Source organism: Triticum dicoccoides, chromosome 3B (genome assembly GCF_002162155.2).
Source record: "Triticum dicoccoides isolate Atlit2015 ecotype Zavitan chromosome 3B, WEW_v2.0, whole genome shotgun sequence".
NCBI lineage: Eukaryota > Viridiplantae > Streptophyta > Magnoliopsida > Poales > Poaceae > Triticum > Triticum dicoccoides.
Genome location: NC_041385.1, coordinates 667,789,584 through 667,808,282, shown reverse-complemented (window position 1 = coordinate 667,808,282; position 18,699 = coordinate 667,789,584). Strand labels below are relative to the sequence as shown.

The following is an 18,699-nucleotide window of genomic DNA, read 5'->3' as shown; positions in this document are numbered from 1 at the left end:
TCCAACGAATTGAGAGGAGATGGGCACGAGAATGGAGGGAGTACAGGTATGTTACTCCCAAGTACATGAAGAAATCCACGCTCAATCCTCCATGCTCAAGACCTCCATTGAGACCTGGCCAACCGGCGGATCCCACCAGCCTCAAGCGCGGTGAGGACTATGCTACTGAATGGGCTAGGCGCCAGGCCAAACTAGCCAAGCAAGCAAAAGAAGCAGTGAGGAAATTCAATGAAGATTCTGCTGCTGCTGCTAACGTTGTGGAGGCATCTGGTAGTAAGCCCAAGAAGGCTATGCCAAAGAAGCCTGCCCACAAGTCCAGTGCTTCTCCTTCAATGCCCTCACGGCCAAATTCCTCAGCAATGCCCTCACGGCCAGCATCTTCAAAGCCCTCACGGCCAATTCCTCAGTCTGCTCCTCCTCCTCCGACAAAGTCTTCGGCTGCTCCGACAAAATCTTTGGCACCTATGCATCTTGCCACGTGCCAAAGGACTCAAGGCTTCTCTATTGCCTCAAGAGCATCTGCAAGCTCCTCAGCTGCTTGACCTTCCTCAGCTGGTCCCTCACTGCTGAAGAAAAAGGCCACTGCTGGACGAGGTATTCACCAAGTCCTCACAAGAAGCAAGTCACTTTACAAGTGCCCTCTGATGATGATGAGGCGGATGATGATGAATTTGCTGAAATCATCAGAGACAGGCAAGCCAGGGCCGCTAGAGCCAAAGGCAGCAATGTGCCACTACTTCTGGATCCCAAGCTGATCCTCGATTTCATTGACTTATGGCACAAGGACCCAGCTACAACTTTGCCGGAGATGAACCTCACTCCCGGTCAAAGTCATGTTCTCAGTCACTTCATTGAGGAAGAGAAATGGAAATATGAAGAAGGACGAAGGCTGAAGAAAGCACAATACAAGAAACAGCGCTACCTCAAGGACAATGTCCTCACTCTTACCCCCGAACAACTCGTTGCTGTACAAGCTGAAATCAAGCAACTGAGTGATGATTTCAATCGGTACCATGCTGATTGGAAGGGAGCAAAGGTTTGATTCGTCAATTTGACGAAGACTTTCTCTTCAACTGCCACCGCGCCGCTGCATGTTGAAATTCCTCAGGCTAAAGAATCTGCTCAGCCCACTGAAGAACATGCCAGCACCGCTGATGTCAGTATGGCTGATGAAGAAAATGAGAGTACCAGGGCTGATGACTCCATTCCAGTTGCTGATGATATTGCTAGGGCATCCACTAGTGATGCGCCTGAAGAAAGTGAACAAGTCAGCGCAACGACAACTGTTACGCCTGAAGAAAATGCACCTCCTGCGCCTACACCAACTCCTATCCTTCCATCTGCTCTTGATGTGAAGAAGACCAAGGCTGCAAAACGTGCAGCGATGAAGAAAAGGAAGGCATCAACTTCATCAAATTCTTCAGCTCCGAAGAAGATGAAGACTCTGATCAGTTCCATTGATAATCCAATTGATGTCATTCCCGTATCATCAATGCCATCAAAGGACCTTGTTCCTTTTGGTGAAGAATATGAGATTCCCGAGGAATCTGATGAAGAAACTACATCTGCTGCTTCGACAGAGCAGTTGGATGAAGAAATTGAAGTGGATGAGATCCCTTCAACCCCTGTCATTTCCTCACCTATGCCTCAGTTTACTGCTGAAGAGGCAGGTGTTGAAGAAATTAAAGATGAGGATGTGGACATTGGATGTACCACTCCTGTGCTCAATGATGAATTTTGGGACAGTCAACATCCAAACTCACCAATGTTCACTCCTCTCCAAGTTGTTCCTCAGTCCCCAACCACTACTGAAGTACAAGTGGGATCTAATGAACCACGTGCAACCCCGTCTGTTCATGAAGACATTCCATCCACTAGTGTTGAAGAAACTGTGAATGAAGAAGTGATGACTCAGGCTGCAGATGCAGATGAAACTGAAATTCCTCAGCATGAGGAACCTGAGATTGTGATTCCTGAGGTGATATTGCAAATCACAGACACTCCTCAGCCCAAGCCAAAGAATCCCTTCTCCAAGAAGCCAAAATTCAAGGCTGATGATTTCTTCGGCGAGCACGTATTCTTCACTGAATTCAACCCGTATGACAATGCTCGTCTTGGAAGGAAGCGTTTCTGGACTGCTAGCCAGGCAAACTTCTATTCCTCAGTCCTCTTTGACAAGGACAAAGTCTTCGATCATGAGCACATTCCTCACGTGGACATGGAATCTATGCCTTGCTTCACGCCGGTTCTCAGTATGCTTCACGATGCAGGCTTGCTGAATTTCTGCACTGACATCGTTGATTGGAATGAAGAACTTATTCTTCAGTTCTATGCAACTTTGCATATCACAGGCAATGCTGCCGACGTCAACTCATGGGTGTTGGACTGGATGACTGAAAACACTCACTACAAGGCACCAGTCTCTGAATTGCTTCATGCCTTGCCAATCAGTCCTCCACCAGAAGGCGCTCGCTGTCTGTATGATGAACCTGAACTTACTGATCACTATATGCAAGTGCTCATGAAGCTGCTGAAGCCTGGACAAGCCCAAAGGACCAAATTCCTCGTGAAGGATTTGTTGTATGTGCTAAGGACTATATATCGCATTCTGACGAAGACTATCAGTCCAATCAAAGGTCATGATTCATCTGATGAAGAAATTGTGGGGATGATGAAGAATATGCTCTTCAACATCATGCATAGTATTCCTATCAATTACCATGATTTCTTCATGAGGACTCTCGCGAATGTTGCACTTTCTCCATTTGAGCTGAAGCCTTACGCGCCGTGGATCATGAGATTCCTCAGAACAAGGTCTTCACTCAACCACAAGGCTAATTTTCAGAATCACCTCAGCTACTTGCCCCCAATTGAAGTCCTCAAGCAGACAATTTCCTCATCTAATGAGAAGGGCAAGTCACTAGCTGTGATCGATGAAGGCATTCGTCCATTGGATGGTCAGTTCCGCAACGCTGCATCCTACTCCACCAATGATGACTCTGCCACACATGATTTTGCTGCCAATGCTCCAAAGTCAAGTCCTCAAGCTACTGCTCCTCGTGTGCTAACTGACCGTGAACTTCTTATAAGTCTTCACCAGAAGGTCGATCGGAACCACAAGTGGGTTAAGCGTCAGTTTGGCTCTATTCTTCACAACATGACTTCTACACATAATGCAGTGAAGAAAAACCACTACTACCTCCATGAAGTGTTTGATCGCACCTGGGCTATTCTGTCACATCTATATGGTGAAGAAGATCTGAAGCAAATGGGCTTCAAGGAAGACTTTGACTGGTCTGCACCTCCACCGAAGAAATTCAAGAAGGTCAAGGTTCCTTCCTTGGTGGCAAGCTCATATTCTTCATCACGCGCCACGGACGAGAATGAAGACTTGGATGACACTGCAGCGGGCCCTACAATGACTCAAGACCCTGACAACGCTGGCGCTCCTCCATCATCATGATATTCTTCAAGGGCGTTAGTCCTTAGTTTCAACCCTTTTGGTCATTCGATGACAAAGGGGGAGAAATTTGAGTTAGTCTTCAAGCGGGTCTATATATGGGCGTTTTTTTTTGCTAAGTTACAACTCTCGTTCTTCTGATGACTTTGCTGGATCGAGTTGTAATCTTAAACTCTATGGTGGCTTGATACTTTTGCTGTGTTCTTCTGCATGCTTATTCCTCATTAATGTTAATGCACGCATGCTGAATTACATCAGTCACCATATTTCATCATGCATTTCAAATTCCTCATATTATATGTCAAATGCATGTATGAATTACAAGATATAGGGGGAGATCTCCATGATTATACTCTTCAAGTGTGCATTGCTTCAAAAGCAAATTCCTCACTATGCACATCTTCAGGGGGAGTTCTTCTATATCTTGCAATCAAATTCCTCAATATTAGTATTTACACTTCACATGTTTATCCCCATTGAAAACTTAACATATATTGTCATCAATCACCAAAAAGGGGGAGATTGTAAGTGCATCTAGTGCCCCTTAGTGATTTTGGTGTATTGAAGACTTATAGGTTAAGAGACTGATACGTTTGTGAGTGTACACATGTCTATAAGTCTATGAGGAGTTTGATATTTACAGAGAAAGTCGACCCCTAAAAATAAAGTTCTTCAAATGAAGACTTTGGATTTCTGAAGACTTTGAAAGTGAAGAAATTGGTGTGACCTTGAAGACTTGGTAATCATTCGAGGAACATGAAGCGTTAAGACTTCTGTTTTTACTGTTTCATTTTCTCTTTCTTGAGTCATAGGAAACACCGTACTGTTAAAGGGGGTCGAGGAAATACTAAGGAAAAATTTCCATGTGATGCTCAACTCAAAATCCTACACCTACCAATCCTTTCGAGTGAAGCCATTGGAAATCTCGCACAGTTCAGTCATATTCTTCAGTGACATAGACGAAGTTCTTCTGGTCTCTGAGGAATTTGTTCTGACTGAACAGTTAGGAATTCGCCAGTGCGGATTGCCTAGAAAGTGAGGAGCATGATAACCCGGAGGAATTCGAACCCCAATATTCCGACCATTGCTGTACTACGCGCCAGCTGTCCCAAAATATCTACCCACCTAACGGTCATATTAGACAAGGGCATTTATGTCTTATCATGTCGGGTTGCTCCCTAGGCTATAAATAGCCGCCCCCTACAACTAATAGTTGGTTGGCTGCTCCGAGAGAAACTGACACTTGTGATTTGAGAGCAACCCATCCTCTGAGGACTTTGAGCAAAAATCATCAAGTGAGGAAATCCCAAATCCAAACCTACAAAACCCCAAGTGATTGAGCATCACTGAAGAGATTGATCCTGCGTGGATCCGACGCTTGTTTCATTTGAAGACTGTGCTTCTTCCAGACGGTTGGGCGTCAATGTTTAGAGCATCCAAGAGGAATTGTGAATCGCCGAGTGACCGAGTTTGTGAAGGTTCGGAAGTCACCTGAAGACTTACCATGAGTGATTGGGCGAGGTCTGTGTGACCTTAGCTCAAGGAGAATACGGTGAGGACTGTGTGTCTGAGACTGGGTGCCTTCGAGTTTAAATACTCAGCCGCTCCAACCAGATGTACAACTGAGACAGCAGTTGGAACTGGTCTACCAAATCATTGTCTTCACCGAGCTAACTGGTTCTATCTCCTTAACTCTTTCATTTCCTCATTTATGTTGTTGTGTGTTTGTTCATATCTGTTTGAAGACTTTGACTGAAGACTTTCTCAATTTCCTCAGTTCTATTTCTTCAGTCTGATCGTCTTCTTCCTTGTGTTATCCTGTGTTTACGCTTTCTGTACTCTGTGCTTGTCTTCATTTCATCATGATGACTATGTTTGTGTTCTGCTATGTTCCTTTCTGAGTACTTATTTCGCTGCAAGTAGTTCTTCATTTAGGAATTTCCTCACCAGCAAATTTCTCAGTGAAGAATTCATAAAAATCGCCTATTCACCCCCCTCTAGTCGATATAACGCACTTTTAGTCATCAAGTGTACTTGCGGTGGAGCTACAACGTGTGTGGCAATGGTTGATTGCGGGCCTCAACTACTCGGCCTTTGATTCTTCTGGCCATCCTCCATCCGCTTGGATGCCATAGGAGATGCAGTGCACCTTTTGTTCGATGTTGATGAATTCTTCTTGCTCTATGCTTGTTTTGTCAGGGGTTGAGCTCTGGTGGTGCTTGTAAGGGAGCTGATTTGTACGTGTTTTCATTTCTCTGTTTGAGGTCTTCCTTGTAAAGTTAGGATAATTTTTTTTTGTTTTTTGGGTCTTACTAGTCAGATGCCCGTGCTACGCTACGGGATCCCACAAGATTAGATGGATTTAATCATAGTCAGGAACCCATATGTTGCTATAGACAATAATTTTTTTTACCGAGACGTCGATTGAAGCGATGTTATATTGCTACGGATAACATATCAAGTATGATCAAACATATGGTTTCCAGTCAATAAACTCTGTCACCGAAGCCAAACATTTTGTACTCCATCTCCGCCTTGAAACTCCCTACTCACATTTCTCTTTCTTCACTATATATTGTGACGGATAACATATCAAGCATGATCCAACATATGGTTTCCAGTCAAAAAAACCTGTCATCGAAGCCAAACATTTTCTACTCCATCTTCGCCTTGCGACTCCCTACTCACATTTCTCTTTGTTCACTCTATCCTGTATCGAGGGGACAGAGCATGCAGCAAACTAAAAATCCATCCGTACACATGTGGCAACTTGGACTTCATCATTCAGCCCTAGTCCGATGGGTTCAACCTATCTTATCCATCAGATGGTCACCCACCTATGTCACACATATCATCTCTCCATGTGTGTGAGCATTATACAATGCAACATGCCGTCCATGGCCAAAGGATAATTATTACATCCAAAATAATTTGATGTTGTAACATTTGAAACTACATCGGAAGGTTTGACGAAAAAAGATTCATATCACATAATAGTATCTCGAAGATAGCAATCTACAATACTTTAAACCTGATCAACCAAGACAAAATATTGCTAAAATAATTTGCTAAGTATATTAGTCTCAAAACATCTCACAATCAGGAACTGATCAAGAGAACTCACATGAAAAAGGAAAACACAAAATAAAAACGCTTAATACAGAACTTGCATGCATAAGAGAGTTTATATAAAAAGTACAAACAAAATGATCAGGGTTCACTAAGCTAGACTACTATGCTAAATGACGTGCCATGCGTCATCGTCCTTCCAACATCGGCCTTGTGAAGTTGCATGGCCTGCCACTGTCACAGCTGATAACTCCAAATTGTGAAAGATGCGACGACTGGGCTCATACCAAATCTCCCAAACCACCAGACAGTACACCCTTATTTTAGTTGTTTGCTCAAAACATATGTAACAACAATATTAATTATGGGGTTTTCGTTTCATCCATCTGCTCACCTAAGAGAACATCAGACAATCACTATTTTATACATAACTGTCTGTGATATATTCATACAAAGGGGAAAAAGTTGAGCCTTTAGAGAGTTTGTAGTATATTTAGACAAAATGAAAAAACAATGAACAATACTTGCAATTTGAACTCAGCAAAGAAACAAAATGTACAGTAAAAGATACTTTGAAATCATGTGTATGTAGAACGGGTGAATGCACATGTACGCACACACACACAAAATTAGTACTGGACCTCTTGTAACTCAAGGTCGTACAACCCTAGATAACATACAACTATGCATTTGTGGCGTTGTTCAACAGGTCAACTTGTCTTCTATTGGCAGTTTGGCACCACCGTAACAAACAAGAATTGTGTGCAAAAAGCTAAGTAATGGCACGGTGCGATGATGTTTGGCTAAATTACAGAGGCTGTCCGTACAGTCAGAGCAACAGAAAATTGCTCATGGACATACAACCAGTTCTAGATCGATAGTCTTCCCTGAAGCCTGCTCCATGACTAATTTCTATATTGAGAGAAATTAGCGTGATTTCTTTGAAACAAACTAACACAATAATAGACTCGATGGCCTCACCTTCATCGTCAGTGACATCTCTGCATGGCTGCCCCTTTTTTTAGATCTAGAGTAGGAAACTACTCTACATGAGATACAAATTCAGACATCATCAGTGGACGGAGTTTATCCGGGACGTTTACGATGATCTCCTGGTCGCTCACATTTCTGGTTGCCGCTGCAAGCTCAGGAGCATGAGCATTGCAAGTTCTTACCACATGGCTGACACTGTAAGCTGAAAAACTGAGAGTGCTTGTTTAATATCCTTGATCAGGCATAGCACTGTGATCTGGATTGGTCTCCCGCAGCTAGCTCTTTTATGATTGCATGGCAATCCATCTCCAGGATCAAAGGCCCGATGTAGTATTTTGCAAGAGCCTGCAGTCCGGCGAGGGCAGATTTTGCCTCGGCCTCCTCAACACTTCGACTGGGGGTCAGCATTCTGCATACAGAGACGAAAACGTGGCCCTTGCTGTCCCTGGCAACAGCGCCAACCTGTGAGGCTGCCCTCTATCCTGAAATATGCAGGGAAAAACAAAATTAAAATCAGAGACATGTTAGAACGAGATTATCTTGCGAAATATGCACCTAATCTAACAAGAAGCAAACTTAGAAGATCCATCTCACACATACTACTCGTCTTCATGTTCAATTGTTCAGTTTGGCACTGGGCGCCGCAGGGAACGAGTAGCTCACCACCGTCAGAAATCCTCCGCGCCCGCAACACCTAGGCCTACTCATGCCAGTCCTGCCGCTGGTAGCCTCTAATCCTCCATGGGCAGCACAGAAAAAAGGGCCTGCAGTTGGAGGTTGAGAACCAGACCAGCACAAAAGGGAATCAACACCAACAGAGAAAACAAAGTAACTTACTATATCGAACAGACTCGGATATGGCAACAACCGTCACTATCATCTCTGTCTCCGGCGGCCTGCACGGCTAGATCTGAAGGAAATACACCGACGAAATCTTGAAGCCAAATCCAATTGATTCAGACCCTAATTACAAGCACAACTATACAAGGGTAGGGATCCTTGCCCAACTCAAATCCCGCGTTCACCGGGGAAGAGAGGGGAGAGGTCGGCCGCGAGAATTTGGGAGGGTACTCGAAGCTCCTGTTTCTTTCGGGAGAGAAGCAGAAACAAGAACACATTGTGCGGGGTGGTGTGTTCTGGATATGTCTGGAATTCCATACTACACGCGGGATGCTTTTGCAAAATGTACAAGTGGGACGCTCGGGGATAACTCGTGTCAGTTCCAGCCTTACGTTTGGCATCGGACGGTGCAGATGGCGTGAAGGCAGACACATCATCACCACCAACTCGCATTTTTATAGAAGTAAAGAAAAGATAAAGATTGTAAACTCTATGCCTTTATAACCACTCCATGTTAAATTCAGTCTTTGGGTCCTTCAGAACCCTTTTCTTGTTTACAAAAAAAGTGGGGAGCATTTTTCTTAGAGCAAAAAATATGGAGCTCCTATTATGTGCCTTATGCGACTGTTTCCCTATAACACCCACATGGCTACAACACGGCGGGCCCGATGAGCTTGGTAAAGTTTTTTATTAAATGGATTCTAAAAAGGAAAAAAATATATTAAAACCAATTAAAAATAAAAGATGGAGAAGGTGTCTTGTCAATAAAATGTTCATATAGACCATCTCATGCTTAAAAAATGTTCAGTAATAAACAAATGTTCACATGTTTTAAAATAAATTATTTATTTAAAAAAATCTAATTGGGGGGAAAGTTCAGGTTTACAAAAATCATATCTTAGGAAAATATTAGTTAAAAAAATTACATACAGAAAAACAGGGGAAAAGACAGGAAACTGTCAGAAATAAAGAAACGGAAAATGAAAAATGGAAACAAAAAATAATGAAAGGCAAAACGACCAAGACCCAGAATGGGCCGGTTCATGCCGGAACTGGGATATCCAATATGGGCTTTGAATAATAATCCCACCGTGGCCCGCTTTTTTGTAGCCCTGAAGAAGGCCCGGCAAACCAGAGATCCAGCAGGCCAGCACGGCATCCACCACCCGACCCAAAACCGCGAGCACCCATCTCTCCGGTGCCGACGCTTACCGCGGCTTGGCAAGTTCGATTGGGTAGGCGGAAGCTAGGGTTTAGTTCTTGGTTTCCGCGGAGCGACAGGGGCGGAGGCGATGGCGTCGGCCGACGAGGAGATCGCGGTGAAGGAGCCGCTGGATCTGATTAGGCTCAGCCTCGACGAGCGCATCTACGTCAAGCTCCGGTCCGACCGCGAGCTCCGCGGCAAGCTCCATGTAAGCGCCCGGGATCCCCTTTCGAATTTTTTGCTGTAGTCTGTGCCCTGTCCGTGGTTGGATGGATGTGGGACAAATTCTTGGTTAATATTGGCCTGCGACGATTTGGTATGCCCGGTGAGATGAGAGGAGCTTTTGGGCCCCCAATTTCGTCGATTATTTTGGTTGGTTAGGTCGTATCCCACCTTTTTCCACTTAAATGTGTTCCCTGTGCTTCGTATCGAAGCGAACGGGACTATATGTGTTCATGCTCAATGCGGTCTAGGAGGTTAATGTGTTCATGTGCAATAATAGAAAAATGCCTTGCTTGCGATTCGACAAATACAAGGAAGCATCTCAATAACATTAAAATCCGATGCTATTTAACAGGTTCATTGACGGTATGGGATGAACTTCTGGTGTATGTGCTAAAGTTAGTATAAAGTTGGGTCATCTATTTTGGAACGGAGGGAGTAGTTTACATGGAGAAAATTACCGATAAATCTCAATGTTATGATGCGCTTTTTCAATTGCGTGCCATGCTGTAATGATTTGTTTTCAGTCCGCACTACAGTTATTATAACGATTGCATCCACATTCTAATCATGTGAATTGTGGAGGTCCATATCATTGATAAACCACAATGGCATGATGTGCTTTTTTATCAATTGTATGCTGCGCTGCAATGGCTTGTTTTCAGTCCGCACTACAATTATTATAACGTTTGTATCCACATTCTAATCATATGAAATGTGGAGATCCATATCATTGATAAACCACAATGGTATGATGTGTTTTTTTATCAATTGTATGCTGCACTGCAATGGCTTGTTTTTAGTCTGCACTGCAATTAACGCCACTCTTTTATCCACTCTCTAATGATGTGGATTGCGGAGGTCCATATATATCATAACGTGCTAATCATGCTGGGATGATAGTTGCTGAGGCCTGAGATGTTTCCCTTGTACACAGGCATATGATCAGCACTTGAACATGATCCTGGGAGATGTTGAGGAGATTGTAACAACTGTTGAGATCGACGATGAAACATATGAGGAAATTGTGCGAGTAAGTTCTTTGACTTTGCTCTTATTAATGTCGATGTATACTTTGTCAACCAACAATTTTGGAGGTGATGCTGTGAGTGTTTCCAACACAGTTGCCCATTGATGAATCATGGTAATTGTCGCATGCTAATGGATTTTTTCTATTACCTTGTTCAATGTGCGTGCGTGGGCAGTGAGGGGTTGGGTGCCCAACGCACGCTAAAACATCGTTTCACACATTTTTCTCATGGATTGCCAGTATGTCATGGATGTCTGGCATTCTTATGCATTGATAATCATAAGAGGACAGACCTATTTGAATCATTTATAGTTGTGGGAGCTTTATGATTCGGATCTAGTGTGATGTTATTTTCAACATTTGGTTCTGCAACATAATGAATTGTTCCTGGAGGAATCTAATTCTATGAGACAATTGTAATACTGAACCTTTTGCAGACAACCAGGCGTGCCATCCCCTTCCTTTTTGTCCGAGGCGATGGTGTCATATTGGTCTCCCCGCCTCTGCGAACGGCGTGAGCCATGAAGTTTGACGGGGGATCCTGCTGATGGTCGACTATGAGTAGTGTGCGTTTGGTTAGCAGATGACATGGGTTGTCTGTCATCTGCTGCAGTATCACTGTTGGACTGTAGGGTTTTTAGCCTGTGATGATACAATTGTGTAACAACTCCCTGTGTTTGGAACTCGTCTGACTGAGGTGCCCGTTTCTTCTATGCAATGTCAAACTAATATATTGGTGTGTTTTTTCCGGAAACTAGCAATATTGTTTTGGATTAATATGTGGTGTCGAACAATTACAAGTGCTCTTTATCCTCCTATTCCCCAACAATTTGGAGTGTATGTATGTAAACTATATACACCCGGTTCAGATTTTTTTTCACTAGAACATCTTATAATTCGAAAAGCAGGGAGTATGTTGTTCCCTGAAATCCCCCAGCCATATAGGAAAGAAAAAACACCAAATATTCGATTCCTAGACCACTACGACTTCAGGAAGAACATTGGTGACGGGCAAATTCGTGACTCCGCCGAGACCACAGCATCCGAAATATTCTCCGGGGCAAGTGGGATAAATTGATAGGAGGAAGGCACAGGCAAGTTGAAAGTCGCCTTCTTGTTTGCCTTGCCTTGGCTCCGCCGGAACAGACAGAGACCGAGAGGAGGCGAAATCGCGAACAGACCAGCCATGGGCGTGACCAAGGAGGACGTGGAGGCCGCCGTCGCCGCCGCGCTCAGCCCCACCCACCTCGTAAGCCTCCCTCCCATCTCTCTCCAAACCCCTTCCGCCAGTCCGCCCATGGTCCGTCTCCGCCTTAAACCCTAACCTAACCCGTGTGTTGTTCCTGCGATTTCAGGTGGTCACCGATACATCCGGCGGGTAAGCAGCCCACACGATCTCCCGCAACTTCTACTCCTTTTCTCCCCTGTAAGCTTGTTCGTTCGATTGGTGGTCTTGGTTGATTGATGGGATTGTGATTGGTGCGAAGGTGCGGCGCGAGCTACGAGATCGAGGTGGTCTCGGACAAGTTCGAGGGGAAGCGGCTGCTGGAGCGCCACCGGATGGTCAACACCGCGCTGGCGCCGCTCATGGCCGAGATCCACGCCGTCTCCATCAAGGCGCTCACCCCGGCGCAGGCCCAGCCCAAGCCCCAGCCGGAGCCGGCCGCCGCCGCCGCCGACAAGCCGCAGGCCTGACTCGCTCCGAAGGAAGCACTGGTACCGAAACCACACCATGTCCGCCGTTGGATGTTGGGAATTCGCATCATACAGTACTCTCTGCTTGAATGAATAATGTAGCAAGATGCGTCTGCGGAATCGAGACTTTGCAGTGGTGCTATGCCTGGGTGATAAGATTTTGCTGCGTTTTGTCCATGTGATTGTGATGATTCAGCGCTTCTGCTCTAACTGTGTTGGCCTGAGATTGTGTGGCGACATGTTCCTGAGTTTCTGTCATAGACTAAGCTGTTTGCAGTTTAGTTTCTTCTTTGGTCGATTGCTTCTGTTGAATGTGATGGCTCTCATTGCTGCAAATTGGTTTGTTTCTCTTTGCTGTCTGGCACACTGGCTGTTATTTAGGGGTTCAGATGACAGTTGATCCACATTGTATCCTCAGCCTACAAATGTCCCTGGTTCGTGCTGTCGGTTAGATTGGCGTAATTCCAAGGCATCTGAAATCAAGTTCGTCTGTTTCAGCCATTGAATTGGGAGAACATTCCTTCTCTAGAATTTCAATACAGGGATTGTTATCCAAAAACATATGAATTGCCCTCTAAAATCCCTACTTATACGAAGGAATTGTCTATAAAAAACAAGCCCTTACAGGGCTTTTGATAGGTTTTTGCAAAACAAAGCTAATGACACAATTTAACTGGTACACAAAACACCGGCAAGTCCCTTTGCAGAACTCACATTCATGGTGGTAGAAGCTGAGGATCTCAGCTGATTGCTGCCATGGCTCACCACCACGCTACACAGAGCCCATATGCCCAGACCAAACCAGCCGTCTGGGGTTCAGCAAAGGGCATATCGTCAGCCATGGCCATGGCCAGCCAGATGCAACAATACAAAAATTTCTTGCTCTATGACACCGCGAGAGGATATTTCAACATGAATATGGCTCAAACCGAAATTTGGCATCAAACTGGAAGGGGTTCCAACTGATCGAAGAAAGAAAAATCATTACTCAATACTGCCGAATGGATCCAGGCATTTCAGAGTTCAGTTGACGATTACATATAGGATTGCTGAAAATAGTACCAGAGCATTAGATAGTTTCTACACGTCGAGCAAGTTGACAACTATGATCGATGGTCATAGTCACTCCTGCAAGAGTCAGCATTCCATGTAAGCTACTTCTGCTTCAAACTGCTGATACCTGTGAACAAAGGACAAAGCAGCTCGCTCGTTAAATCAACAGTATTAACTTAAGATTTATGAAACTTGTAAAATTTTAAATCAGATCATTTCAGCATCGGTAGGTAAACTATTATTAGAAAATGTGAAATGAGCACGAAAGAGCAAGGTAAATATTAAGACATTTTTTTATCCAACATCCCCACTAAAGGGGCAACAGTCTGCAGGTAAATATTAACACATGATCTACCTGAAATACAAAACAATAATTTAAGCTTTAATGTACTAGTCAAGTTATAAATTGGCCAATCATGCTTCAGCCTAAGTTTTCAGTGTATCTGCTGTAAATTTCAACCTGGCCCATGTTATAAGATCAGTGATGTGCCAATATACACAATGACACTACCAATCTAGAATCTATCGTCTAATAATTTACGGGGAGGACAAAAGTAAACTTTTCTTGTATTATTGCTGATTGAAACTCCCCAGTACAGGCATCACCATTTTATACTATCTAGTAGGCATTAATTAGTTAACTAAATCTGATGGCAACCACGAAACTGAAGGCCACACAAACAATAACATTGCTAGTGTCAAAGTGTATCGATCTGTCATCTGTCAAACAAGGAATTATACAGTTTAAATGTAAATGCTAGTTTAGCAAGTAAGAAAGGCCTCAAGCCGGTGCAGAAATCAATTGATCTATATTATCTTACTAGTTTCTCCCTTGAAAGTCCGATATGACCGGACAGTAAGTATTGTACACAAGTACAGGGAAAGAAAACCAAAGCATCAAAGAAAATCGAGCATATGAAATTGCAGCGTCCAGCTAACAACAACAACAAAAAAATACTATTCCATCTCCTATTAGATGCCTTGTTTCCTGACTCTTCACGTGTATAGCAGTATAAAAGAACAATAGTACACTACCATCGTAGCTCCGCAGAGAGCTAATGCTCAAGTCGCTAACATAGAAAATAACATGGCAATAAATTCAGTGGGGAGATTTTTGAACACTTCAGAAGTACAGTAAAGTTATCTCATCAACCATATATAGAAAATAAATTGAATTCCAACAGTTACCTTCATCATAGAAACTTCAAACTTGTGAAAGGATAATAGGTGTACATAGGATCACTTTTAAAAAGCTCCTTGGGCTGCATTGACTCAAGCTGAACAATGAAGAGAGATGAGTGCACCCATAAAAATAATGCATGAACATGCTCAGCCTAACGCACTATATGTGACCAGTTCCTCTCAATCTTAAACCCCAACCCAATTAGCTTCTGCAGTTCAATGGATTTCCTCAACATCCATACGGCAACACCATAGCAATTGTCCTTCCTATCCCACATTCGGAAACAGGGTTGGTGGTAGCAGTAGACATACTGGCAGTGGGCGCACGACAAAGCAGAGAAGCCAACACCGCCATCGTCTGCCTGGATGATCCAAGCACTGTCATCCGCACGAACACCAGGTGTCCTTTTGATCACAGCTAGCGTCTGTCTATCCATATCAAACTCAAGTATGTTGTTACTCATCAGAAGCAACCAGCGAAGGGTGTTACCAACAAGTGTGCTGCGATTACCAACAGCAATGCCCATAGATGCAAGCGTTGTTGAGAGGAGATCACTCCATACGCCAGTCTCTGATGAGTAAACACTCACGAAGACGACGGTTTCATCGCCGTGCTCGCAGATGTCCACCACGACCACTTTAAAAGGGCTCGAGTGGCAGGCACCATGCGCGTGGCCCTGCTCGCCGGCAGCGCAGAGCACCGCTGCAGTGTGCATGTCGTCAAACGCCGGCGGAGGGGACAGGAGGGAGCGGTCGCCAGTCAAGGGGTCCCACACAATGACCTGACGCATCTCGCTGTTGATGAGGAGCACGCGTCCGTGGCGGCAGTCGACCAACCTCCATGGCACGCGGCCGTTGACTTGTAGGGAGAAGTGGTCGGGAGGGATGCGGTAGGGCAGGTCCAGGGTGGATCTGAACGAGAGTCTCCCGTCCTCATACGAGAAGTCCCCGAGGAGGGGAGGCTTCCGGTGGTGGACGCGGAAGCGGCGGAGGAACTTGGGGTCGGTGGCGATCTGTCGCCAGCGCTTGCCGACGAGGGAGGCGCGCAGGAGGTAGGGCGGCTGTGGGGGTAGGCGGAGGATGATCTCGCGCAGTAGGTCGTCGTCTTCCAGCGGATGCTCCGCCGCCGGCGACGGCGAGGAGGGTTGGCGGCGGCGGCGGCCCATGTTCGCCGACGCCGTCTACGGATTGGGTTGGGGTCTCGGAGAGTGGAGACGGGCTGTTGGGGGAGTGTGAAATGTGTTAGTCTTGTGTATAATGTTACATTCTTTAACCCAATGAAAAAGAGATGAACAAAGATTTCGCGATATTCATTGTTTTAACCTTGCTTCGTTGGCTAAGGGCATCTCCAACGGCGACCAACAAATTTCCTCCCACCTCCGTCAGCGGACAGGGGTACCAGTCTGCGGACACGGATGCGTGTTTTGCCGCCATCCAACGCTGCCCACATACATTTCAAATATATTTTTAATAAACCGGACCAAATTTATGCAAACACGGCGGATTTTCATACAAATCAGACGAGATTCATGCAAACACGGCGGATTTTCATTACATTTCAAACATTTAAAAAAACCAAAACCTTGCCCTAAACCTATCCTACGGCGGTGGTCGGCCGTCATCCAACTTCCTTTCTATTCTGTGTCGGCGACCACCTACTCCATCTGCTGTCTCTATGAATGGGCGGCGGTAAGACCCGTGAAGTGAAGGTACGGTCTTCGGCGAGGAAGAGTAGAACACGGGAGACGGACCGACCCACACTGGACACAAGGCCCCGCCGTCTCCCGTGCCCTGCTCATCCTCGAAGGAGTTCGCAACTTGTCTGTCTCCGTATACGTGAGGTCACGATGGAATGGTGGCGTCGGCGCTGTCATCGTCGAACCAACCTGCCCAATAATTCGTCGATGTCGTGTAGGAGGCACAACTGGCGCTGTTCTCGTCCGCGATCGCCTGCAACTGCACATCTGCGGCGGCCGCTTTTTGTCGAGCGGCGGATTGAGTGCGGACGGCCTCATAGATCGCACGCTGCTCCACGATGATGGATTCTATGTCGCGGCCATTGCCGGCGATGGATTCTTGGCGCCGGAACAAGGGTTGTGAAGGTAGGTAGGATTAATTTACCAGTTCCCCTCTTTTATAGGGCAGTCAAAGGTTAGCGATGTTGGAAATAGGCCCTAGAGGCAATAATAAAATGATTATTATTATATTTCCTTATTCATGATAATTGTCTATTATTCATGCTATAATTGTGTTATCCGGAAATCGTAATACATGTGTGAATACATAGACCACAACATGTCCCTAGTGAGCCTCTAGTTGACTAGCTCGTTGATCAACAGATAGTCATGGTTTCCTGACTATGGATATTGGATGTCATTGATAACGGGATCACATCATTAGAAGAATGATGTGATGGACAAGACCCAATCCTAAGCATAGCACAAGATCGTGTAGTTCGTTTGCTAGAGCTTTTCCAATGTCAAGTATCATTTCCTTAGACCATGAGATCGTGTAACTCCCGGATACCGTAGGAGTGCTTTGGGTGTACCAAACGTCACAATGTAACTGGGTGACTATAAAGGTATACTACAGGTATCCCCGAAAGTGTCTGTTGGGTTGACACGGATCGAGACTGGGATTTGTCACTCCGTATGACGGGGAGGTATCTCTGGGCCCACTCGGTAATGCATCATCATAATGAGCTCAATGTGACCAAGTAGTTGGTCACGGGATCATGCATTACGGTACGAGTAAAGTGACTTGCCGGTAACGAGATTGAACGAGGTATTGGGATACCGACGATCGAATCTCAGGCAAGTAACGTATCGATTGACAAAGGGAATTGTATATGGGGTTACTTGAATCCTCGACATCGTGGTTCATTCGATGAGATCATCATGGAACATGTGGGAGCCAACATGGGTATCCAAATCCCGCTGTTGGTTATTGGCCGGAGAGCTGTCTCGGTCATGACTGCGTGATTCCCGACCCCGTAGGGTCTACACACATAAGGTTCGGTGACGCTAGGGTTGTAGAGATATTAGTATGCGGTAACCTGAAAGTTGTTCGGAGTCTCGGATGAGATCCCGGACGTCACGAGGAGTTTTGAAATGGTCCGGAGGTGAAGATTTGTATATAGGAAGTCCAGTTTCGGCCACCGGGGAAGTTTCGGGGGTCACCGGTATTGTACCGGGACCACCGGAAGAGTCCCGGGGGTCCACCGCGTGGGGCCAGAGGGCCCCATGGGCTGAAGTGGGAAGGGAACAAGCCCCTGGTGGGCTGGTGCGCCCCCTCCCTTGGGCCTCCCCCTGGGCCTAGGGTTGGAAACCCTAGGGGTGGGGGGGGCCCCACCTGACATGGGGGGCAAGTTCCCCCTTTGCCCCCCCTTGAGATTGGATCTCTAGGGGGGCTGCGCCCCCCCAGGGCCCCTATATAAAGAGGGGGGGAGGGAGGGCTACGCACCCTAGTCCCTGGCGCCTCCCTCTCCCCCCGCAACACCTCTCCCTCTCGCTGAGTTTGGCGAAGCCCTGCCGAGATTCCCCGCTACTTCCACCACCACGCCGTCGTGCTGCTGGATCTCCATCAACCTCTCCTTCCCCTTGCTGGATCAAGAAGGAGGAGACGTATTCCTCAACCGTACGTGTGTTAAACGCGGAGGTGCCGTCCGTTCGGCACTAGGATCTTCGGTGATTTAGATCACGACGAGTACGACTCCATCAACCCCGTTCTCTTGAACGCTTCCGCTCGCGATCTACAAGGGTATGTAGATGCACTCCTCTCTCGTTGCTAGATGACTCCATAGATTGATCTTGGTGAAGCGTAATTTTTTTATTTTCTGCAACGTTCCCCAACAGTGGCATCATGAGCTAGGTCTATGAGTAGTTTCTATGCACGAGTAGAACGCAATTTTGTTGTGGGCGTAGATTTTGTCAATTTACTTGCCACTACTAG

The 18,699-nt window shown here is 45.7% G+C and overlaps 4 protein-coding genes across 9 annotated transcripts; 2 read left to right on the top strand and 2 right to left on the bottom strand.

Annotated features, from left to right (window-relative positions):
• Positions 1-7,097: 7,097 nt before the first annotated feature.
• On the bottom strand, positions 7,098-8,663 carry LOC119277723. Of its 5 annotated transcripts, XM_037559037.1 has the most exons (4): positions 8,526-8,656; positions 8,391-8,432; positions 8,186-8,286; positions 7,098-8,004 (listed from the first exon to the last, which is right to left on the bottom strand). In XM_037559037.1, exons 1-4 carry the CDS (start codon positions 8,638-8,640, stop codon positions 7,924-7,926), a joined length of 339 nt encoding a protein of 112 aa, XP_037414934.1. In that variant the 5' UTR covers positions 8,641-8,656; the 3' UTR covers positions 7,098-7,923. The 5 variants fall into 5 exon arrangements, 1 of the variants encoding a protein (XP_037414934.1); XR_005137295.1 differs by having other exon boundaries at positions 8,117-8,286; positions 8,360-8,663; XR_005137294.1 differs by having other exon boundaries at positions 8,123-8,286; positions 8,360-8,663.
• Positions 8,664-9,523: 860 nt separating this feature from the next.
• On the top strand, positions 9,524-11,595 carry LOC119277722 (sm-like protein LSM3B). The gene is made up of 3 exons (XM_037559036.1): positions 9,524-9,774; positions 10,726-10,821; positions 11,256-11,595. The coding sequence occupies exons 1-3, from the start codon at positions 9,655-9,657 to the stop codon at positions 11,334-11,336; spliced, it is 297 nt and encodes a 98-aa protein (XP_037414933.1). The 5' UTR covers positions 9,524-9,654; the 3' UTR covers positions 11,337-11,595.
• Positions 11,596-11,892: 297 nt separating this feature from the next.
• On the top strand, positions 11,893-12,830 carry LOC119277721 (protein BOLA2-like). The gene is made up of 3 exons (XM_037559035.1): positions 11,893-12,067; positions 12,174-12,196; positions 12,306-12,830. The coding sequence occupies exons 1-3, from the start codon at positions 12,005-12,007 to the stop codon at positions 12,511-12,513; spliced, it is 294 nt and encodes a 97-aa protein (XP_037414932.1). The 5' UTR covers positions 11,893-12,004; the 3' UTR covers positions 12,514-12,830.
• Positions 12,831-13,034: 204 nt separating this feature from the next.
• Positions 13,035-15,979, bottom strand: LOC119277720. 2 transcript variants are annotated; one of them, XM_037559034.1, is made up of 3 exons: positions 14,755-15,979; positions 13,576-13,693; positions 13,035-13,475 (listed from the first exon to the last, which is right to left on the bottom strand). In XM_037559034.1, the coding sequence occupies exon 1, from the start codon at positions 15,912-15,914 to the stop codon at positions 14,901-14,903; it is 1,014 nt and encodes a 337-aa protein (XP_037414931.1). In that variant the 5' UTR covers positions 15,915-15,979; the 3' UTR covers positions 13,035-13,475; positions 13,576-13,693; positions 14,755-14,900. The 2 variants fall into 2 exon arrangements, with proteins under 2 accessions (XP_037414931.1, XP_037414930.1); XM_037559033.1 differs by lacking the exon at positions 13,035-13,475 and having other exon boundaries at positions 13,477-13,693.
• Between the last annotated feature and the right edge of the window lie 2,720 nt (positions 15,980-18,699).